General features: G+C 40.9%; 1 protein-coding gene across 50 annotated transcripts in view; it reads right to left on the bottom strand.

The window, feature by feature from the left end:
* PIAS2 (protein inhibitor of activated STAT 2) overlaps window positions 1–24,384 on the bottom strand; it is a 108,156-nt gene that overhangs the window by 24,306 nt on the left and 59,466 nt on the right. For 43 of the 50 annotated variants that reach the window (XR_011379338.2, XR_016214027.1, XR_011379344.2 and 40 more), the window contains 5 exons: window positions 20,337–20,471; window positions 18,608–18,713; window positions 17,934–18,007; window positions 6,609–6,769; window positions 221–354 (listed from right to left, as the gene is read on the bottom strand). Coding sequence is in view for 31 of the 50 variants with exons in the window: in XM_070050211.2 (XP_069906312.2) it covers window positions 221–354; window positions 6,609–6,769; window positions 17,934–18,007; window positions 18,608–18,713; window positions 20,337–20,471 (610 nt within the window). In the remaining 19 variants the exon portion in view is untranslated. The remainder of the gene's footprint in view (window positions 1–220; window positions 355–6,608; window positions 6,770–17,933; window positions 18,008–18,607; window positions 18,714–20,336; window positions 20,472–24,384) is intronic. The other 7 variants (XR_016214034.1, XR_016214033.1, XR_016214035.1 and 4 more) reach the window with 1 other exon arrangement.

Raw genomic sequence — 24,384 nt, 5'->3', positions numbered from 1 at the left:
CTGTTCCTCTGCCTCCTAAATAAAAAGAAATACATTTTATGACATTTCTTAAGGAAAAAATAAAAATCACTAAGGAGGACGGCAATGTATACTTGACAGATGATCCAAAGCTGAAGCAAGCAAACTGAACTCTACTGATAGTGCTAGTGGTCAAGGTTAACAATAAACATAATGCTGCCCAATCTCATTGCTTTGCTTTCCACTGCCATTCTGCACATACTTTCTATTTTTGTACACGGTTGGCTGGATACTTTCATAGCTTCTTTCTTCGGTCTCATTGGACACCAAGAGCCATCTTCTTGGAATTTGATTTCATCCACATCAGAACAATCATTGAGAATTTCCATAAAAAGCCTATAAACCAATTAAGATGTACATACGTGCAATCAATATCTTTGTTCAAAAGCAAAATAAGAAAGCAATACATGGTGGAGGCAAAAATAATGATACCTTTTTTTTTTTTTTTGATATTTCAGTATTTCACATCTTATAAGTAGTATACCCCAACCCTGCTTCCCACCTAAGGGCAGTACAGAGTTAAGTGGCTTACAGAGATCACTCAAAATTTCAGTAGCCGAACAGAAACAAATAAAAAGAAAATAGCTATTTCTTTCTTGGAACAGATCAATAAAAGACAAGCTGCTGGCAGACTTACTTAAATCCACTTGAAAAGCAATAGATAAGCTGAAGAGCCCCATGTCTATCAAAGATACTGCTTCTGTAGTTAAAAAATCTAACTGTAAAGAAAATTCCATGCCTCATATCTTGACCAAGGAACTTTACCAAATGTTCAAGGAGAAATATTACTACTTTCCAACTCATTTTATAAGGACAGCATTATTACAGATGAAAACCAGACAAGGACATTATAAGAAAGCTTTGCAAAACAAAAAAAGGTAACACCACAATCAGGTGGGATTTATTCTTAGAATGCAAGGTTAGTTTAATATCTGAAACTCCATCATCACAGTACATCAAAATAATGGATCAGGAAGTGCAAAAAGGCAAGACAAAGACATCAATTAGAAAATCCTATAAGAGCAATGTACAAAACTCAATTATAGTTCTATTTACTAACAACCAGATATTTAAAAAAACATAATAATGTAACACTTAGCGATAAATCTGACAAAAGACCTACAAAATACACTGAAAACTATAAAACATTATCAAGACTTGATTAAATAAATATAACATGTTCATGGATCAGGAGACTCAACACTGAGTCTACAGAGTCAACACAATACAAATCAAAATGCCAGCAATTACTTTTTCTGACAAACTGAATTTTTTTCCCCAAGTTTATTTATCTGAAAGGAAGAGAGACAGGCAGAAACAAGACAGACAGGCAAGCTGGGAGAGATCTTCCAACTACTGTTTTACTTCCCAAATGCCCACACCAGCTGGGGCTGGGTCAGGCTGAGGCCAGCAATCTTCAGCTCCACCCAAGTCTTTCACATGAGTGGCAGGGACCTAAGTACCCGAGACATCACCTGCTGCATTAGCAGAAAACTAGTATTGAAGTGGTGCAGGGACTCAAACTCCAGCACTCCAATATGAGATAGGCATCTTAAGTGCTGTGGCAAAAGATAACCCTAGCAAACTGATTCTAAAGTTTGTAAAGAAATACAGGAAAAGAATAGTTATAAGACTCAGATTACTTGGTTTCCAGAGAGTGAAGTATTGCAATAAATAGAACAGAATACACAAGACAGATTCACATTTATATATGGTCAACTGATTTCTGAAAACAATTCAATAAGGAAAAATCAATATTCTTAATAAATGATGACAAAACAATCTCAAGGCCATAAAGCAAAAGAAATAATAATAAGCCTTGGTCTTTATCTTATATCATGCATAAAAATTGATTTGATATGGGCCGGCAACGCGGCTCACTAGACTAATCCTCCACCTGCAGCACCGGCACCCCGGGTTCTAGTCCCAGTTGCTCCTCTTCCAGTCCAGCTCTCTGCTGTGGCCCGGGAAGGCAGTGGAGGATGGCCCAAGTGCTTGGGCCCTGCACCCACATGGGAGGCCAGGAGGAGGCACCTGGCTCCTGGCTTCGGATCGGTGCAGTGCACTGGCATAGCAGCCATTTGAGGAGTAAACCAATGCAAGGAAGACCTTTCTCTCTCTCTCTCTCTCTCTCTCTCTCACTGTCTAACTCTGCCTGTCAAAAAAAAAAAAAAATTAACTTGATATGAATGACAGACCTAAATGTAAAAAGTAAATTATAAAACCCTTAAGCAAAAGCAAAGAGAAAATCTTTGTGACTTTGAGTTAGGGGAAAATGTCTTCAAGCACAATTCATTAAAAAAAAAAAAAAAAACTTGATAAATTGGTCTTCATTCAAATTAAGCACTTCTGCTACATGAAAGACACTGTTAAGTGACTGAAAAATTTAACAGCAGGAAATATTTGCAAAGCATGTACCTGATTTATATCCAGAATATACAAAAAAATCAAAATTCAGTAATATGAAAACTGACAACACAGTGTAAAAACTGGCAGAAGTCTGACAGGCAGTTTAACAAAGACACCAAAAAGATGGAGAACACACACATAAAAAGAGATGCTAGATACAATCAATAATAAGTGATATACAAATATATCCACCAGAAATATCACCAGCAAGTCAAACTGTAAAAAGACTAACCACACTGAATGTTCATGACAACATGGAGCAACTTTTAACTCCCAAATACTGCTAGTGGGAATAGATAATGGGACAACTATTTTGGAAAACACTTTTGCAAATTCTTAAAAAGTTGAGTATACACATGGCATGTGGCCATGCATTCCATTTGGACTTGAGCGTGAATATTTCACAGTAGCTCTATCTTTAACAACCCCAATCCAGAATCAACCCATCAATATGTAAACTGATAAACTACAGTATATCTAGGCAGTGGAGCACAACTCACAACAAAATGAACTACACATATATACATTGATATATTGATACATACACACATACAGAAAAAGAATCTCAAGTAACTATGCTGAAGAAAAAAAATCAGACAAAAGAAGTATACACTTTATGATTCCATTCATATAAAATTCTAAGAAAAACTTATCTACAGAAATTGTATATATTACTTACGTACAATTCTTAAACCTCAACAAATCTGATAAAGTAAGAAGGAAATAAATATCTCCTTCCTGAGAAGATGCTTATTCCAATTATACTGAAAACACAGCATAACTCTGATCAAAATAAACCCAACAGGAGCATTTTATGTAATTTGAGAAAACATTTATTCAAGAGAAAATGGTAGAGTATTTCATACTAATCAAGAAAGTTCCATAAAAAAATGGCATAAAAATAACTGACACATCATAGAGCTAAATGATCAAAACAGTTTTGCAACAGCCCCCTAACACACTGATCAATGGAATACAGTTCATAAATTAAAACTCATATATGTAAGACACAGGCAGTTATTGTAAGTCCATGGGAGAGATTACTCGATACGTTATGAGACTACTAACTTGCAAGCTGGAGGGTAGAATGGGGTGATCTCCACCTTAACATAATCATCTACTCCCTATCCTTGAGTTTCTTGCCCATCCCCAACTGTCTTCACAGAAAGCTGTTCTTTACTTTCTTTAGCAACTTAAAATACAATTTTTTACTGTCTCCCAAACCAGAAGTGTTCTGTTCACCATTAAAGACCCTGTATCTGACTCAAAACAGGTATTCAATAAGCATGGTATAGAATGAATTCATGAGGGAATGAGTAAGGAAAAAAAAAAAACACACAAAATGCATTTGACAAAAAACAAGTGAATGTCTAACTATAAACTCTAAGACTTTCCAAATACATCTGGCAGAATCCAAAAAGTAAAGACAAACTTGATAAAACAAAAATGTAAGGCTTATAAATAAAAAGGCATAATAAATATAAATAAAATGCAAACTAGAAAAATTCATTTGGCACTTGTGGTTAAACTAATATCCTCAGTATATATTGCTGATGATTTATAAATCACTAAGAAAAAGATGAACAACTCAAAAGATAAACAGGAAAAGGTGAGAGAAAAAGACATTAATAGGCAATTTGTAAAAGATAATAAAAAATGTATAAAGAAATATCCATAATTCTTATAATACAAGCAGCAGAAATTAAACCAATGAGCTATTTTTTTCAATCAGAAAATAGGCATACATTTAAAAATAAGATTTAATACAGTTATATAAGGCTGATAAAAGTTGAAAAGTGGACAAAAGCTACTGGAGAAAATATTTACTACAGAGAGTAAAATAATTCACTCCTTCTGTGATGCATTTCAATCATAAAATGGAATCTTAAAGTTTACATATTCTTTGATTCAGCATTTCTAAGAACTTAAAGAAAATTCCACACACAAAACATCACCTTCAAAGATGTTCATATCACAAATCAACTTAAATAGAAAAAACAGAAATCAGTAATAAAGAATTTCAGGAATTTAGGAAATACATCCTCAAAATACTAATGGCAAAGAGACATAATATATGCAATTCTCAAATGGTCTGAAAGAATTCTACAAGTAGTAATAATTAATCTCCTTTTTGCTATACACACTCCAAGCACACGCTAAAAATAAATATATATCTCTATAGCGAGAGAACATGCTAAAGCAACTATGGCAGAATGTTAACTGACACATCAGTTACACAGCTTTCTGTGCTACTGTTGTACTTCTAAGTCTGAAACTACTTCAAGTTAAGCTAAAAAATATTACATAAAAACCCAGAAAAAAATTTACGAAGGTGAAAATCCCCTTCATTCAATGCTCTGTTCTTTTCCACATAAATTTTTTTAAAGATTTATTTATTTGAAAGGTAGCATCTCTTGCGTGCGCGTGTGTGCACGCGCGCGCACACACACACACACACACACAGAGGGAGGAGAGGGGAGGGGACAGAGAGACCTCCATCTGCTGGTTCACTCCCCACACAGCCGCAAGGGCAGGGGCTGGGCTGAACTGAAGCAGGAGCCAGGAGCTTCATCCTGATCTCCCACGTGGGTGCAGGGGCCCAAGCACTTGGCCATCTTCTGCTGATCTCCCAGGCACATTAGCAGGGAGCTGGTTCGGAAGTGGAGCAGATGGGACTCAAATTGCTGCCCATATGGGATTCCAGTGCTGCTGCTGGTGGCTTTACCCGAGAAGCCACAATGCCAACCCTCAAACAAACTTTTGGAAAATGCACTGCAATTATCTTTAAATATATTTTTCACTGCACACTGACTGAAAATCATACATATATACAAGTCATTATGTAAAGTGGTATTTCAATCTTTGTAACACATAAATAAGTTAGCACCATAGGATGGGACTCTATTGACTATTTTTAATCTTTCATAATTATATATTTTAAATCTTAGTGTTGATATACAAAAGTATTATCCAGAAAAAAAATGAGACCTCACTTATTGAAAATTAGTTCAATATCATTTTACAAATAGGTGTGACACATGCTTAAAGGTTTGGGCTCTGGAGCCATAAAACCAGGGCATGGATTCCAATTCTGAACCTACTAGTTTGAAACAAAACTACCAACCCTAACATTTCCTCTGCTTTTTGCACAGATCATCATTGCTGCTGTAAGAAGTTCTAGATAAGCAAACTTCTTCTTTTCTACAAAGCAGAAAAACCTCTTCCTTATGTGCTTTCCTAAAGCATCTTTGCAAGCAAAAATAAAATACACAACTGTCTGACTCCAGCAAAAATCACATTACGGTCAAGAACCCCTAATCTGAAAACCCAAAATCTGAAATTTTGGGGGCACTAAAGAGTACTCACAAAAGTTTGGATCTGGGTATTACATATTTTAAAAAAGCTACAAGAAAGGATTTTGAATGTTTTCATTACAAATAAATGACAAATGTTTGATGAGATGGATACTCTCACCTTGACGTGAATATTACATACAATGTATACGTGTCTGAAACACAACACGGCATCATCCCATAAAACATTTAACATTTTTATGGGGGTCGGCACTGTGGCTTCCGCTTGCGATGCCAGCATCCCATATGAGAGCTGTTTTATATCCCAGCTGCTCCTCTTCCTATCCAGCTCTCTGCTATGTTATGGCTTGGGAAAACAGCAGAAGACTGCCCAAGTGCTTGGGCCTCTGTGCCTTTGTGGGAGACCCGGAAGAAGACCCTGGTTCCTGGCTTAGGATCGGCTCAGCTCCAGCCGCTGCAGCCATTTGGGGCGTGAACCAGTGGATGGGAGACTTTTCTCTCTGCCTCTCCCTCTATCTGTAGCTCTACCTCTCAAATAAATAAATCTTAAAAAAAAAAAAAAATTTAATGTGTTAGTTAGTAAATTAAATAAAATTTAGGATTTTGGATTTTCAGATTAGGGATGCTCAACCAGCGGTTTGTCAAATACAGCAAAATTTTAAAAACTCCAAACTCTGGAACACATCTGGTCCCAAATATTTCTAACACGGGACACCTGATCTGTATGATCATAGTTTAAAAATCAGATTGTGTATAAATAAGTAGAAAACAGAAAACAAGTATCTGGACTTCATTCTAGAGCAGAATTTATATTAAGCCATACTGAATGAAGACATAGCCAACAGCCATTAAAAGGGCTATACTCACCCATCTAATATTAGACTTTCATAGGCAGCTTTTTTGTCACACACAGGACAAATCCAAGTAGGCTTCTTCTCATTCATTTGTAGATAAAGGGCAGCATCAAAACACTGCAGATGTGTACAGGTCACTGCACGGCATGGGATTGTCAGCCGCATTTTCCCTAACTACAGTACAAGGAAACATAACATGGAAAACTAGTTGGGAAAAGAGAACTAAGCCTTAAAATAACAGTTCTTAAATGTCTGAATAAGCCACAGAAATGATCAAAATGAAAAATTACAAACCAGAATTTATTCCCAAAGATTATTATATGCCCAACTTTCACCTTCTCAAAATAGGTAGCATATAAACCCACAGGTAGAAAAAGATATTTATACAATGAAAACAAGACTCCTCCTCACCAGGTCTCCAGTTTCCCTAGCACAGAGGGAGTCACTGTTATCCACCTCTTGTATGTCCTTTCATAGATGTTAGATGCATGAATCAGGTGTATATTTTTTTAAAAAGCTGCCCACAAGTGTTGGCATATAATACAACAATTCTTTTTAATTGTCATGTAACCTGGTGACTACATACTAGTACATAAAAACATATTATATAAAGGCATTGTAATTTATTTAGCCAGTATACTAGAGGCGAACAACTGAATTTTCCAACTTTTTGTAACTACAAGCAATGCTGTAATAAGAATTTACACCATGAATTCATAAACATGAAATTTCTGGGTTAAAAGTAAAGCACATGGGGCCGGTGCCATGGCTCACTAGGCTAATCCTCCACCTTGTGGCACTGGCACACCAGGTTCTAGTCCCGGTCGGGGCGCTGGATTCTGTCCCGGTTGCCCCTCTTCCAGGCCAGCTCTCTGCTGTGGCCAGGGAGTGCAGTGGAGTATGGCCCAAGTGCTTGGGCCCTGCACCCCATGGGAGACCAGGAGAAGCACCTGGCTCCTGCTATCGGATCAGTGCGGTGCGCCGGCCACAGCACACCAGCCGCAGCGGCCATTGGAGGGTGAACCAACAGCAAAAGAAAGACCTTTCTCTCTCTCTCTCTCTTTTTCTCTCTGTCCACTCTGCCTGTCAAAAAAAAAAAAAAAAAAAAAAAAAACACATGGAAAACTGTCTTCCACAGTTTGACTGATCTACCAACACATACATACCAATGTGCTGAGTTCCATTTGCCCTTGTCAATACACTGCTAGTGAACAGTTTGACCTTTGTGAATCCAGTACATGAAAAATACCCCATGAGAGTTGTTAACTATGCTTCCCTTATTTTAAGTCATACGCAAGACTCTCTTTTTTAAAAAAAGATATGGCAATCCGTAATTTTTTTTTCCTTAGTTTTTATTTATTTGAGAGGGAAAGAGAAAGAGGAAGAGTCAAGGCAGAAATCTCCCATCTGCTGGTTCATGTAGTAGCCAGAAGCCCAGAACTCAATCCACTGCTCCCATGTGAGTGGCAGACATAACCACTCAAGCCATCACCTCTGCCTCTCAGTGTGTGCATGAGCAGGAAGCAGAGTCATGGCCCAAGAATTCCAATATGGGACGTGGGCATCCCAAGCAGTGCGTCAGCCACTATGCCAAACACTCACCCACGCTGAGCTTCTTCGTTTATTCTAAGAGTCACCTATGTTTTTAAGAAATGTTTATTCATAAACCTTTCTAATTTTCATAGGATTATTAGGGTTATATTATCTATTTATAAGAACTTTCTAGAAAATTCAGCTTCATGTGTGACATGAACTGCAAATATCTCTCATGTTCATGAAAATGTTCTCCTTTCATATTAAAAAAAAAGCTGTCAATTTTTCAATGTATTTCTATATAACTATAGTGCTGTGCTCAATTTTATCCCAATTGATAGAGGACTATCAACATCAAGACACACACAACATCAACTTGATGACACCAAATTTTCCTGAAAAACACAATGACTCCTATCATATTATTTCCTTTAGAGAAAATATCTCCATTTATAATTAGCTGTTAATTTTTTAAGAAAAAAACTGTTGTTTTTCTTGAGAGGCAGAGTTACATGAGAGAGAGAGAGAGAGTGAGCGAGCGAGCGAGCTATCATGTATGTTCACTCCAAATGTGTCGCTCCCCCTCTTCGTGGAGGAGCAACACAGGACCCTGCGCTGTTCTTTCGTCTGCTCGGCCCTCCCCGGGTTTGCTGCTGGTTCTTCCCGGGTTGGCTACTATCCCTTCCACCTCCGTGGAAGGGCAGTTCCCCCTGGCCGCATTCCCCACTTCCGCAGGGGAGCGGCACACCGCCGGCCGGTTCTCTCGGGGGCTGCACAGGTGTTCCTTCAGCTAGATGTTCCCCATAGATGTTCCTGGTGCATGCCGTCTCTCTCCTCCTTTATAGTCCTTCTCTGCCAATCCCAACTCGGCTGCCCACACGCCGAGTACGCTGCTCTCCAATCAGGAGCAAGTCCTACAGTTAATTGGTTGAACTGGAGGCAGCTGTGCGGAAGCTGTTTACTTCTCTCCCAGCGCCATATTGTGGGAGAGCAGATGCATAGAATAAGTCCTAATTCGAGTAACAGTCTAGTCCGGATTGCTCCCCACAGATCCCCCTTTCTTTTTATTTTTTAGCGTTGATACGCGCCTGTCTTCGGTGTCCCGCGGCACACACTCTGCTCTACTTGCTAGAGTTGTCACAGGCTCTTACAAGTCCTATCAGGCAAACCGAATCCGGGTCCTCTCTTCGCCATGTTGTGAGGAGGTTTTTAGGCGCTGATGCGTGCCTGTGTTCGGTGCCCTGCAGCGCATGCTCTGCTCTGCCTGCAGGGGACTTACAAGACCTATCAGGCAAACCGAATCCAAGCCTTCTCATTGCCTTATTGTGGGGGAGACTTATTAGTGTTGGTTCGTGCCTATCTTCGGTGACCTGCAGCTCATACTCTGGTCGAGCTTTGCTGGCGCTTACCGCCTTAAATCAGGCAGACCGAATCCAAGCCTCCTAATTGTTGCATTGTGGGGAAGCTTTACTGATGTTAATTCGTGCCTGTCTTCGGTGACCCGCGGCTAGCCGCCCAGGTGCTCACCGCCTCACCAATCGGGCAGACCGAATCCAAGCCTTCTAATTGGCATGTTGAGGGGAGGCCTTATTTCTCTCCATTTCTCTATCTCCGGGCATTCCTACCTCTCCCATTTCACTTCTATCTTCCAGCATTCCCATTTCTCTCACTTTACTTCTAAAACTTCTGTTTCTCTTATCCCTGCGGCTTCCCGGTGCCTCGCCCTGCCGGCAGCTTCACGGCTCCGCGCGGCTTCCCGGCGCCTCGCCCCGCCGGCGGGCTCCGCCCCGAGGCTGCTTCTCGGCGGCTCGCCCCGCGGCAGCTTCACGGCTCTGCGCGGCTTCCCGGCACCTCGCCCCGCCGGCGGGTTCCCGGCTCTGCGCGCACGCTCCGCGGTCTCCACGCACTTCGCGCCCGCACCACGGCCTCGCGCGCCAGCCCCGCGTTCTCTATCTATTCACGCCCCGTGCTCTCTCTGCACGCGGCGGCTTCCGCGAATGTTTCCGCCACCACCGGCATTCAGTCCAAGTTCCCCGGACTAACCTGGCGAATTTCAACCTGGCGGCCCACGTCTCTGCCTCTGGTTCCAGATCTTCGCCTCTTGCTCCCCGGGGTGACTTGAAGAATTCCAAGGTGGCTTATATCTCCGCCTCGGCCTGCACTCGCGGCTTCATCCTCCCTAACATTTTTCTCTACCCGGTATGTTTCCTTAAGTTTTCTTCCAACAATATTCCTCTCATTTCTCCTGGCTTCTCCCCACAGTCCGTATCCGAGTCCAAGTTTCTTCTAGGTTTCACTTTTCACTTTCAACCTGCAGTCCGTATCTAAGTCTAAGTTTCTTCTTGCTTTCACTTTAAATCCTAACTTCTTTCCCACAGTCCATATCCGAGTCTATGCCTAGGCTTTCAATAGCTTCTTCCGGCACTTAGGCTCTTTGCTAGTCTCTCTCTCCGGTATTTTCCTGCTTCTTCCCGTTTCTTCCCTCCTAAGTTTCCTATCCGTCCTAGGTTTCCTATCCGTTCCAGGTTTCCTATCCGAGCTAGGTTTCCTATCCGAGTCACGGCACCATTATGTCGCTCCCCCTCTTCGTGGAGGAGCGACACAGGACCCTGCGCTGTTCTTTCGTCTGCTCGGCCCTCCCCGGGTTTGCTGCTGGTTCTTCCCGGGTTGGCTACTATCCCTTCCACCTCCGTGGAAGGGCAGTTCCCCCTGGCCGCATTCCCCACTTCCGCAGGGGAGCGGCACACCGCCGGCCGGTTCTCTCGGGGGCTGCACAGGTGTTCCTTCAGCTAGATGTTCCCCATAGATGTTCCTGGTGCATGCCGTCTCTCTCCTCCTTTATAGTCCTTCTCTGCCAATCCCAACTCGGCTGCCCACACGCCGAGTACGCTGCTCTCCAATCAGGAGCAAGTCCTACAGTTAATTGGTTGAACTGGAGGCAGCTGTGCGGAAGCTGTTTACTTCTCTCCCAGCGCCATATTGTGGGAGAGCAGATGCATAGAATAAGTCCTAATTCGAGTAACAGTCTAGTCCGGATTGCTCCCCACACAAATGCCCCTATCAACAAAGGCTGGGCTGAACAAGGCCAAAACCAGGAGATAGGAAGCCAATTCAGTTGTGGGCAGCAGGGGTCACACCAAAGCTGTCACATACTGCCTCCTAGGCTACACATTAGCAGGAAGCTGGAATTGTGAGCAGTCAGGATACAAACCCACTCACATGTAGGATATGGTGTCCCAACAAGAACCTTAATCACTATGCCAAATGCTTGCCCTCAGCTTATTTTTATTAAAAATTTGCTTTTCCCACTAGACTTTAAGCTTCACTAGGACAGGGTCTAGCTGTTTCTCACTGTCCTAGCAAACTACTAGCTCAGTATTTGTTGATCAGATGGTACAGTGAATGAAGACAGATTGAACAGGAAGCAAGGTGTAGTGAAGGAGGAGCTTTAAATGCATTGTAAGGTCTAAGAACTCACAGCAAAGCTGTCACATTCTGGGATTGGCACTGTGGTAGAGGTTAGGTCTCCACTTACCTCCGATCAAGCTCCCAGCTAATACACCTGAAAAAGCAGTGGAGGCTGGCCCAAGTATCTGGGCCCCTACATCTCTGTGCAAGACCAGGAAGAAGCTCCTGGCTTCAGCCTGGCCCAGCCCTGGCCATTGAGGCCATTGAGGCCATTGAGGGAGTGAACCAGCGGATGGAAAATCTCTCTCTTTTTCTTCCCATCTCCGCCTTTCAAATAAATAAATAAATAGATCTCACAAAAAAAAGTATTAAAAAAATTGCTATATTTGAAACTCTGGCTGGCCAATAGAGGTTTTGGGATGATTCTTTTTCCCCCTTTATGTGTAATTTCAGTCTTCTAAAACAAACATTTGGCTATTTTGTGATTTTAATAAGAAAGTAATTTAGCCTAGTCAGTATCACAGTATTTCATATGAAGTACTCATATGAACTCAAGTACACTAGAAGGATGGTATTATCTCCCCCGTTCTATAAATGAGGAAACTGAGGCACAAAGTTGCCAAGTGATCTGATGAGCAGAGTCAGAAAATGGCAGGGCTAAGGAGGCCAAGCAGTTCTGGCTGCAGAGTGCAAACTCACCACAGTACCAATCAGCAGATGGAAGATCTCTGTCTCTCTGTAACTTTGCCTTTCAAATAAATTTATATTAAAAAAAAAAGAAAAATAATGTTCTAACTAAGCATACCATGGTTTTTGTAGTCTACCAATTCTCAACGTCTTGTTTCAGAAGTCCTTTATCCTCTTTTTTTATTTTTGCTCTCATACAGTTTTTTTTTTAAGATTTATTAACTTATTTGAAAGGCAGAGTTACAGAGAGGCACTGAGAGAGAGGCAGAGAGAGTAGAGAGAGGAGGAGAAAGGAAAGGAGGAGAGATGAGAAGAGAGAGAGGAGGAGAGGAGGAGAGGAGGAGAGAGGAGAGAGAGGGAGAGAGAGAGAGAGAGAGAGGAGAGGAGGGAGGAGAGAGAAGACAGAAGTATGTTGCATTTGCTGGTTCACTTCCCAAATGGCCTCAAGGGACAGAGCTGTGCTGATATGAAGCCAGGAGCTTCTTCCAGGTCTTTCACATGGATGCAGGGGCCCAAGGACTTGGACCATCTTCTACTGCTTTCCTAGGCCATAGCAGAGAGCTGGATTGGAAATGGAGCAGCTGGAACTTGAATGGTGCCCAAATGGGATGCCGGCGCTGCAGGCAGCGGCTTTACCTGCTGTGCCACTGTAGAGGAAATACGGCCACAACCAGAGACAAAGAAAGAGAAGCAGACCCCTCCTCCAAAACAGACCTTGATAAGTGGCTGCTCGCAATTAACTAGTGAAGCACTGCCTGCCGTTATCTTGTCTACGGAGGGAAAAAGTCCCAAGTTCTGCTTCTGTAAACTCCAGTCATAAATCTGTCCTAATAAATCTGCCCCTGGTATCTCTTCTACAAACATACCAGGCCCACTGACCATTGGAAGTGTGGTCCTAAGTCACGTAGGCTGCAATTTAAACCCACCAATGCTGTAATAGCTAGGTATGATGCTGATGAACCTATACATATTGTGAGAAACTTGGGATTATCGCTCAGTTCTCAGGAAATGATTCCAGCTGAGCCTGCTGGTGTAATAAACTACTTCAATCCTCCACTGTCTCTGGTGCTTGTTTGATCAAAGGGAGTCTTCCCACCTCGGATTTCTGTAACACCACAATGCCGGCCGCCCTTCATCCTCTTAAAAACCAAGAACCTGAGGGATGGGCGTTTGGCCCAGCAGCAAAGACATCAATTATGACACTCGGATCCCAGGCTGAAGTAAGTACATGGGCTTGATACTTGACTTTGGCTCCCAATTCCAACTTCCTACTAAAGCAGACCCAGGGAGCCAGCTGGTAATGACTTGACCAGCTGGGTCTCTGCCACCCACATGGGACCTGCATTGAGCTCCTGGGTCTTGACTTTAGCATGGTCTAGCCCTGGCTTATGCATATACTTAAGGAGTGAACCAGCAGATAGGAGCATTCTTTCTCTGCCTCTTAAACTGAAAACAAAAAAAAACAAAGAAAGAGAGCATGCCTTAAAGAGTTAATGTATCTGGGGGCCGGCGCCGTGGTGCAGCAGATTAATTCTCCACCTGCGGCGCCCGCATCCCATATCGACACGGGTTGGAGTCCCAGCTATTTCTCTTCTGATCCAGCTCTCTGCTATGGCCTGGGAAAGCAAGGGCAGTTGGCGCAAGTGCTTGGACCCCTGCACTTACATGGGAGACCAGGAAGAAGCACCTGGCTCCTGGCTTCAAATTGTTTCAGCTCCAGTCACTGTGGCCATCTGGGAAGTGAACCAACAGAAAGAAGACCTTTCTGTCTGTCTCTCCCTCTCAGTGTCTGTAACTCTACCTCTCAAATAAATAATTAGAATCTTTAAAAAAAAAAAAAAAAAAAACCTTAATGTATCTGAGCTATACTTATCAATTTAACATATTAAAATGGATATTTTTAAAAGACAAGAATATACAAACACCCACTACATTAGCCATCAGAGCAACGCCATCATCACTTTCCGAGCATACACTCAGAACAGAATAAAACCCAACAAAAAAAATTATAGGGGGCTGGCGCTGTGGCATAGACAGGTATAGCCACCGCCTGCAGTGCCGGCATCCCATATGAGTGCTGGTTCGAGTCCCGGCTGCTCCACTTCCAATCCAGCTCTTTGCTATGGCCTGCGAAAGCAGAAGGTGGCCCAGGTCCTTGGACCCCTGCACCAGCTTGGGAAACCCAGAAGCAACTCCTGGCTCCTGGCTTCGGGTCAGCACAGCTGTGGCCGATGCAGCAAATTGGGGAGTGAACCAGTGGATGGAAGACCTCTCTCTCTCTCTCTCTCTCTCTCTCTGCCTTTCCTTCTCCCTGTGTAACTCTTCCAAATAAATAAATAAATCTTAAAAAAAAAAAAAGAAATTATGTGTTGTTATAAAAACAGTTCAACTTTGTGGACATCTAAGAATTGGTGAGACCCTTATATATCCCTGGGCCAACTGTTCTCTTTTCCTTCTTCCCCCTTGCCATTTTCACCTCTCCTATCAGACCCTTAAGATCTCCACAACTTACAGAAGTGAAAACACTCAGGAATGTGTAAAAGTTGTTGAGCCTAAATATAACTCTAGTATCTTACAAGACTTAAGGAGCACTCCTTAAGAAGGCACTTATTGAGGCCGGCGCTGTGGCGTGGCGGGTAAAGCTGTTGCCTGCAGTGCCAGCATCCACATGGGCAGCCATCTGGGGAGTGAACCAGCAGATGCAAGACCTCTCTGTCTCTACCTCTCTCTGTAACTCTGTCTTTCAAATAAATAAAATAAATCTAAAAAACAAAAACAAACAAAAAAAACCTAGTTACTAAGAGTTGTAAGTTAAAATGGCCCATAATGGTGGTTTCAAATTATTTTTATCAGATTTTTTTAAAAAGACATCGGGGTCTCAGGAGGTAAAAATCAAACCTGGCTTTCCTTTTCTATTTCCCAGCTACCTAGCCCAGCTCTGCAGGACAGACTGAAAATCAGTAGCTAATGTCAGCAAGGTAGATTTCCACATAAAATTCACATTCAGAAATATAATTACACATGATCAATCAAGTACCTCTTCAATAACCACTGTGAAATTCTTTTCTGTAGGTTCCACTACCCAGACATTTATGGTAAATCATCTTACAAACATATTGCAAGATACAGCATGCAGTACTTCAGTACTCCAGGCTATCATTTCTCTCTCTTCTGCCACATAAACCCAGAGAGTTCACCTCTTATCTTTCCAAGTGCCTGGGCCCCATCTTTCCTTTCTCATTTCCTGTTACTGCATCAGATCCTGTATTACTTCCAGTTAGCTGAAAGGAACTTCATTCTGCTTTTTCCAACTGATACTAGGACTGTCTCTTCCTCACAAACTACCTTTTATCATCAACTTGTGCCATCCACCAAATGTGATCAAAACAGCTGAAAGAAATACTATCTGGTCTGTTCTTAGTGCTCAGAAAACACTGGGTAGGAAGAACTCTGAGGAAAAGCACAAAAGGTAAGTCTCAGGAATAGACCTGCTTGTCTCATCTACAAGCTGAGAAACACTGAATGAACTTCAAACAAAAAGCTGTCTGGTACCACCCTTCTTAATTTTTAGCATAATTAAAAAGTTGATTTTTTTTAAGCTCTCCTGTTTGAGGGGGAATATTAACCACTCTAACACACTGTTTTCACTATTATTGAAAATCTGAGAATCCTTTTTTTTTTTTTTTTTAAGATTTTATTTATTTGACATGTTGAGATACAGACAGTAAGAGGGAGAGACAGAGAGAGAGGTCTTCCTTCCGTTAGCTCACTCCCCAGATGGCCACAATGGCTGGAGCTGAGCCAATCTGAAGCCAGCAGCCAGGTGCTTCTTCCTGATCCCCCTTGCAGGTGTAGGGGCCCAAGGACTTGGTCCATCCTTTACTACTTTCCCAGGCCACAGCAGAGAGCTAGCTTGGAAGAGGAGCAACCGGGACTAGAACTGGTGCCCAAATGGGATGCCAGCACCACAGGTGAAGGATTAACCTACTGCGCCACAGCACTGGCCCGAGAATCCTTTCTATGCTTGGTCATTGTGCGTTTTTTGTTGCTCCCATGTAGAAGGAAGAAAACCAGATTCCGAGGAACTAAGACAGAGAAAATGGCCCTGGGCAACTGAAGAACTCTTCAGGTACACTTGCAGTGGCACTTTCTTCCTGATGGACTGGTGTGGCATACTAAGACTTGCGTCCCCTCCCCGGTGACTACAACTAGAATACAGTCGGTAATTAGCATTTGCTGAACATATTAGGGTTAAATCATAAAAACTGTCACGATTCAACTCTTTTTCACCAAAGTGGCAATTTTACTTGCTTCGATTAAAGTCAAATTTAATCTTAACACAAGAAGGAAGAAAAAAGTGATGTGAGGGCCCCCCAAGGAGCTTGTGCCTGAAACCCGCGTGGAGCTTGAGGACAGAGGAGGTGGGGGCTGAACACAGGCCCCCAGCCTGGAAATCCACCCCAGGGCACTCACTCCTCCTCTGCTGTGAGAAAGCCTTCTCCCGGGTTCCCAGCTGCTAAGCACTCTCAATTTCACAAAATTCTATTCTTTCAATGAAGCCAAGGTGTTTTTTTAGGTTACTGATGATTAAAAAACATAATAAAAAAAAACACCCCATTTCATTAAAAAAAAATTCTTGGTAGTAGAGAGGTGGTGCACTTGCAGTAAGGACGTTTCTATTTCAACCCAATTGGGCAGCATGGTTTTCGGAAAGAGAACTGGAATATCAGAAGAGTAAAATCTGTATTCCTGTTCTACCACTAACGCTGTGATCTAAGTTATTCAACTTCCTGCAGTCTCCCTCTCCTCATCTACCACTCGAGTCTCACCCCTCCATATCGGTTTGCTGTGACAGTTAAACAAGCAGCACACAGCGAAAACACAAATCATTCCTTTCTCTTCTTTCTGACACAATTTTTTATCCACTCAAAAAAAACAAGCATTTCTCATAATGGCCCATGGGCATTCAGTGAACACCCCAAAAACTCCATTTAAAAATTCCTCATTCCACAGATTTTGCTCATTCTTCTCATGGGGCAAGGTTTCCCTTTTAAAGAAGCCTCTACCCACTACTCCTAATCTCTCCCATCTCTGCGTAGGTGCTAAGGGCATCTACTGCTTTTCCTCGTGAGTTGGTTGTCTCTCTCAAACTAGATTAACTTTCTAGACTTCTTCACCAGACTTCAGAACTGTTTCGTATAATTAGCTCAATACCAAGTACATGGGAGGGTCTCAGAGTTGCTGCCTGATTTTTCATCCAAGAGATATAAAATACAAATTACTCTGTAACTGAAATGTGCATTACAAAGACATTCTATGCATCCTAACTCATTAAGCCAAGGCAATAAATTAGTGTTTATTGGGCCCTAGTCACTTTATTCTCTTTCAATTCCATTTATACTGATAAAAGGAGTCAGCTCTTAATGTACGTTTATTACTAGCTATGCATTACCTATTGCATTAATGATGATATTATTCTGAGCCTAAAGTTATCTTACTCCTACAAAAATATCCTTTTGGGTCTCTCCTTACATAGTCAATCTGTGGACAATAGAAATTATAATGCTGAACCATTAAACTCCAAAATGGAAAAAGACAAAGTTGAGAATTCTATCATAATGTTATGGCTCATTCCCAAACTTACTTTTACAAGAAAATTAATCATTTATAAATAGCATAATTCCCCAGAATGTTGTGTTGCTTTACTTACAGGGCACATCAAGGATACCCGAAGGCTAGTTGTAGCAATTTCACTATCAGGATCTGCAGTAAGTTTTTCTTTAACTTTTAAAAGGGAAAAACAAAAATTTTAAATTAACACTGAAGCATGAACAGAATTACAGACATACAGTATCTTATTTTAAAAATTTAAAATTTCTCACTCTTAATAGGCCAACTAAATAGAAATCATTACATAATGTATTGGAAACAAATCCTAAAACTCCCAATATTAAGTTAAACAATTATGAACACATAAACTCTAGATGGTATGTTCGACTAATTTTTAAAAATTTCTCCTTAACAGTACAACTGGTAGGAAGGAAGAGTTTCAAAACAGAAACTGGTTAGGACCTAAGAAGAAAATGAAGACAGGAACCTAGGACGCAGCAGTAGCTGGAGTGTCACTGCTTCCCTAACACACATTCATTACTCTTTTAATTGTTAAGTTTGTAAACAGAAAAGACAAAAATATTCTTACACTGTCTTTGACAGCTGAAAACTACATATGTAGTAACGTTTCTGTGACTTTATTCACCAGGTAGTGTTAGCCTGTAAGCTAATGAATAGATGCCAATATGATAAATACTGGTGTGTAGATGAGGTTTTAGTTATTTCTTTTTTCCCCAATTCAGTGCCTCATATGCTCTTACAAACATTACTTACTTAGTGCTCTGGAATGATCAGGGTTTCTAATACCTTTCATTTTTAATCTTTGTAATAACATGGCTGAAGTGAGCTGTCGTACAAGATATACGGACATGGAGTAATTCTACAAAGAAAGATAACCTATATTAAAGATGAGAATTAATATTCTATTGACATAAGAAACTTATATAAGAAATTTTGGTTTCTAAAAATAAAAATCAGAGTAACTTCCACAATAGGGTCAATGTCTGGCAAGGGTACAAAATCAACTCCATTACTTCAGGAAACATAAAAAGCTCAATCATTTTAAATCTATTTTGCAATCACATATCACTTTAAAGTATCCACTGGTATGATAATCCTGCTTAGATCAGTGGTTTTCAAACCATGTTTCTAACCGAGCAAAACTGGTTACCTTAGGGGCCACCAAGAAGAATGTACCCTTCCATGCCTACTTCTAACCAGAATCATTCTGTTTTCAACTATTTTATATAATGGAGATCTCATAATTTCATTTAAAAATAGGTTTTACTGCAGAAAAAACTCAATGTCCAGTAGTCTGAATTAACACTTTAAAGTTTTAATTCTAGTAGAAAAAAACCACCTGCTTCATGGCCTTGAGCAAATCACCCAAACAAATCCAGTTTAAGTTTTCCTCTGAAGAAAGCTTCGGCAAATTAACTCCTGTTCCCAAACAGCCATTTTAATGGGGAAGGGGCAGCCACTCTAAGGCACGTGAAGAAATAATAAAATAGGCAAGGCCAAAAAACATCAGCATCCAATCCCATACCTCTTAGATCTGGCACAAATCAACCTTTGTTAGCTATTGAGTTATGGCGAGATCAAATATAATTTTAATCTAAATGCTGGGGAAAAAAATAATCTCTTACCATTTCACTATATGTATGCTTTTCCATACAAATGATTCTATAATAAACAGAATACTTTAATTGCTGCCAAATCAAATTGCCTAAATACTACTTTTAACAGTCTTCAAATATCTAAACATCCAATTTTTGTACAAATTTTGAGTCAATTACTTTAATTACAAGAAATGACTATTAATTCAATTATGTGGCAGAATTTTTATCTCCAGTACCTACAAGCATTTAGTTAAAAATCTGTTACTTATCCAGTGTTGCTATGTACATATACTTCAATTTCTCCACATACAAAACATGAATATTGTCCCTGAATTTCCATGAAATAGGAACATTAACGTTGATGTTCAGAAATTAACTGAAATCTCTTTCCCCACTATTTCATTAAATAAACAATTCTAAAATGTAAAATTCCCTGAATAATTAACATCCCATAATTGATACAAAATTCATTTGGAAGCTAAGAACCAGCAGAAAGCCAAGTTCATCAACCTGAATGTGTAAAGGAAATAATCTAATTAAGTTTTTTTTTTTTTTTTTTTAGCAAGATGCCCACGTTATCTGACATATGCTATCTATGTAGAGGCTGGACCAGAGTATTCCAAATCACACACACACACACACACACACACACACACACAAACACAATGATCAAACTACTACCAGGAAAATTCAAAGATAGTATTTGGGTAATCTCAGAATTAAAGGTTCTAACCTTAAGAATCTCCACAGTTACCACAAATTGAATATTAGTGTTTTTTAGAGTTTACACGTGAAAAGCTGAGTGAACTAGGCTAAGGAGAAAAAAAAATAAAACCAACTCCCAATGGAGTTACCCTCCTACTACTCGAAAAGGATTTTTTTACCTTTCCAATCTCTGATGCCCAAGAGATGGAGATCTGGTTTGGCACAGCTGAGGACAACCTAACTAAAGACGTAATATTCAAGGGCCGTCCAGGGCGCTTCTGCTCAATTCCATTTTTAGGTGGTGGTGCAATACCCTACAATCATAAGAAAGAAAAATCAGTTTAAATTCTCTGTAGGTGATTAATCATTTTATCCAAAATAGACACAGACCATCCTTAATTTCCGCGATTCTTCAGTTATTTTTATTTCATCCTGGAAATCACCTAAGTTCAGAAAATTAGAAGACAAAAAATCCATGTTCCATCATTAAACTAAAGATAGTGGCATCCTGCCACATTGGCTCTGAGTCTCTCTTAAAAATAGGAAACCAAGCTTTAGAGACGACGTCACCCTTCTTAATGACTCATCTGAGGAGGCCCCACTGTAAGCAGCATGCACACTGAGGGTGAGGAAGGGTAAGAGAAAATTTTGGGAATTAAAAGAGGGAAGGAATTATTAAATTTCAAAGCAATTACCAAAATCGTTTGACAAAACTGTTACCCACTAGATTTTCTGAGCAAGAAATTATCTTTGGAGTTCTGGGATCTTAGCTTCGGCCTGGCCCAGTTCCCACTGTCGCAGCCATTTGGGGAAGGAACTGGCAGATGGAAGATCTGTTTCCCTATCTCTCTAACTCTGCCTTTCAAATACATTAAAAAAAAAAAAAGGCTCAGAAGAAGAAACTTTAGTGACACAATTTAGTCTATCCATTACTTATTTCTCTACACACAGCAAAGAAATAAAAGCAAAATGAACTAAGTTATTCCTTTTGAGAACAAATAAGTATCTGCTGAATCACTTTTCATTTAGTCATCAATGCAAGTTTGTCCAACATGATACTCTCCTATATGCAGGGAGAGGTGTAGAGATAAAACACGCTTCTTAAATCCATATTCATTCCACTGGTATCTCTCAGGTTTCCCTGTAAGTCTGACATCCTTAACTGTGTTAATACTGATAAATTATATGAGAAATATCAATGCAAGTTTTCCAGACAACAGCCAGGATTCAGGCTCCTTCCTCAAAATGTCCTTAAATTATCTGCTGAAAGAGGGGATGTAGCTAACCATTATGCCATGGGAATACCATCTAAGTTGTACAAGTATACACAGTGAAAATGTATCACAGCTATTACCTGGTCATCATCAATTTTCAGATATTGGATTTCAATGATATTGAAATACGTACCTCAGCAATGATGAAATACATCATCAGTGGTGTTAATACAGCAGGACTAAGGAACTGCCTATCTACAACTTGGGAATACTCTCCATTGTTTCTTAAGCAGTAGATAGTAATTAGGTGGGAAGTCATATAACTTTTAACAAAATTTCGAAAATCATTAGGAGTTAAGACAAAACTAACTCTATTTGAGAGGCAGATAAAGAAGAGGCGGAGGAGAATGAAGGGAAGAGAGAGTGTTAGTGCCTCCATTGCTGGTTCACTCTTTGAATACCCAGAATAGGCAGCGCTGGGCCAGGCCCAAGTTAGTAGCCCAGAAACTCAATGATGAAACACTTGAGCCATCACTGTTGCCTCCCAGGGTGTGCATTAGCAGGAAGCTGGAATCAGGAGTACAGCCAGGACTCAGTCGCAGGCTCTCTGACGTGGGATGTGAGCATTCAAACACATCCCCATTAACTTACATCTCAATACAGTAATTGGAATAATGTGTCTGTGTCTGTGTCTGTCTGGAGGGTTTTAGCCAACTAAATCTGTTCATGTGAGATACAACAGGAAAAACAAGTCTTCCTACAATCATTCTATGAACTGATTTACTGAGCAACATGCAGAAGGAATATCAACACCAGCGCCTAGGTAACTTTGTTTGAAACTTTCATTTTGCCTATTTTTGGCTCGGAAGAGAATTCTGTCTGCTGGTATCTCTGATAGGTCAACCAAATAAGAACAATGGCACAAGGTCTGCCAAGATGATAAAAATAACTCATGAACTAGGTCAACATGAACTCTGTATACTGGAATTTGAGTCACAAGACATTTTTTTGCCAGAGGAGAAGTGAGCAATGTGAGCAGGCAGGCTAACAGCAAATGTAAGAATAAAGTGTTAACCTCACAATCACGTGTGGTTATTAGTCCTAATCTTCTGAAGTATTTTCAATCTATTCTCTAAACCACTAGAGTGGTTCAATGGTAATTCTGATTTATCTGTTAAGCTGTATCCTACCCCCAACCATCAGCAGTACCACCCCATCATCAATGACCTGGTTATCAAGAACAGGGTGTGGTTGGAGTTTTGTAAAATATACATGTTTGAGGGCCAGAACTGTGGTGCAGTGGGTTAAGCTGTCACCAGCAACACTGACTTCCAATATGGGCACCAGCTGGGGTCCTGGCTGCTCTACACCTGATCCAGCTCCCTGCTAGTGTGCCTGGGAAAACGGTGCCTGTTACCCACGTGAAGACGTGGGTGGAGTTCCTGGCTTCCTGGCTTTGGCCTGGCTCAATCCCAGCTGTTGCAGCCATTTTGGAAGTGAATCAGTGGATGGAAGATCTTTCTCTGTAACTTGGTCTTTCAAATAAACAAATAAATTTTAAAATATATGCATGTAAATGTTTAGCCTTCACAGATTTACAACAATTTTTAATGGAAAAATAAAATCAAGTTCATCTGACAGGGGACTGGAGGGACAAATCTTTCTAAATAGGCACTGCTAAAAAGCACCAGTAGAAAATTTGTTAGTCTAACACTTTGGTAAAAGAAATGTTTTATGACACATGCTGTAACAACATCCTACCTTCCTTACAATTATGACAAAAGTCAGCAATGATGTCCCTTTATAGTTCCTCCTAAATTTTAAAATTACCACTAGTTCCTTAATATAGGGTACTTCAGATATTGTGCAGAAAAACTCTTGAAACCTATAAGAGATCTTCCAAAGTTCATTTAAAATTATGTATTAAAAATTATGCACATTGGCCGGCGCCATGGCTCAATAGGCTAATCCTCCACCTTGTGGCACCAGCACACAGGGTTCTAGTCCCGGTCGGGGTGCCGGATTCTGTCCCGGTTGCCCTCTTCCAGGCCAGCTCTCTGCTGTGGCCAGGGAGTGCAGTGGAGGATGGCCCAAGTCCTTGGGCCCTGCACCCCATGGGAGACCAGGAGAAGCACGTGGCTCCTGCCTTTGGATCGGCGCAGTGCACCGGCCACGGCAGCCATTGGAGGGTGAACCAACGGCAAAAGGAAGACCTTTCTCTCTGTCTCTCTGTCCACTCTGCCTGTCAAAAATAAAATAAAAAAAATTATGCACAAAAATAAACAACTTTTAATTCCACTTTTCCATGAACTTTGTGAAGTATCCTCACACTACCAATACAGATGGACTCTGTACTTTATATATGGAAATTTTCTTTTTTTTTTTTTTTGACAGGCAGAGTTAGACAGTGAGATTCAGAGAGAAAGGTCTTCCTTCCGTTGGTTCACCCCACCAAATGGCGGCTACAACCGGCGCGCTGCGATGATCCAAAGCCAGGAGCCAGGTGCTTCCTCCTGGTCTCCCATGTGGGTGCAGGGCCCAAGCACTTGGGCCATCCTCTACTGCACTCCCGGGCCACAGCAGAGAGCTGGACTGGAAGAGGAGCAACCGGGACTTGAACCTGGGGTGCCGGCGCCGCAGGCAGAGGATTAGCCAAGTGAGCTGTGGCGCCTGCCTATACATGGAAATTTTCAAACACACACAAAAGTAGACAGAATAGCTTCAATAACCACCCAACATATTAACAAACTTTGTTTCCTTTGTCTCTGATCCCACCAGTCCTACCATGTAACATACACACAGCACAAACACACTTTTTACCATCCTAAAATACAAACTCTAGACATGCCACTTGACCTACATATACTTTAATATGTATTTCAAGTAAGACCTATTAAGAAAAACAGCACTAGAACCTTACAAAAAAAAAAAAAAAAAACAAAAAACCTGTTCTTTTTGACTGCCTCAATGATGTCTTTTCATTTACTTTTATTACTGATAATTCCAAACATAG

This window comes from Oryctolagus cuniculus, chromosome 10 (genome assembly GCF_051225735.1).
Source record: "Oryctolagus cuniculus isolate XC-2025 breed Fujian yellow rabbit chromosome 10, ASM5122573v1, whole genome shotgun sequence".
Taxonomy (NCBI): Eukaryota; Metazoa; Chordata; class Mammalia; order Lagomorpha; family Leporidae; genus Oryctolagus; species Oryctolagus cuniculus.
Note: the sequence above shows the minus strand (reverse complement) of the source record. Positions and strands in the feature narration are given on the sequence as shown.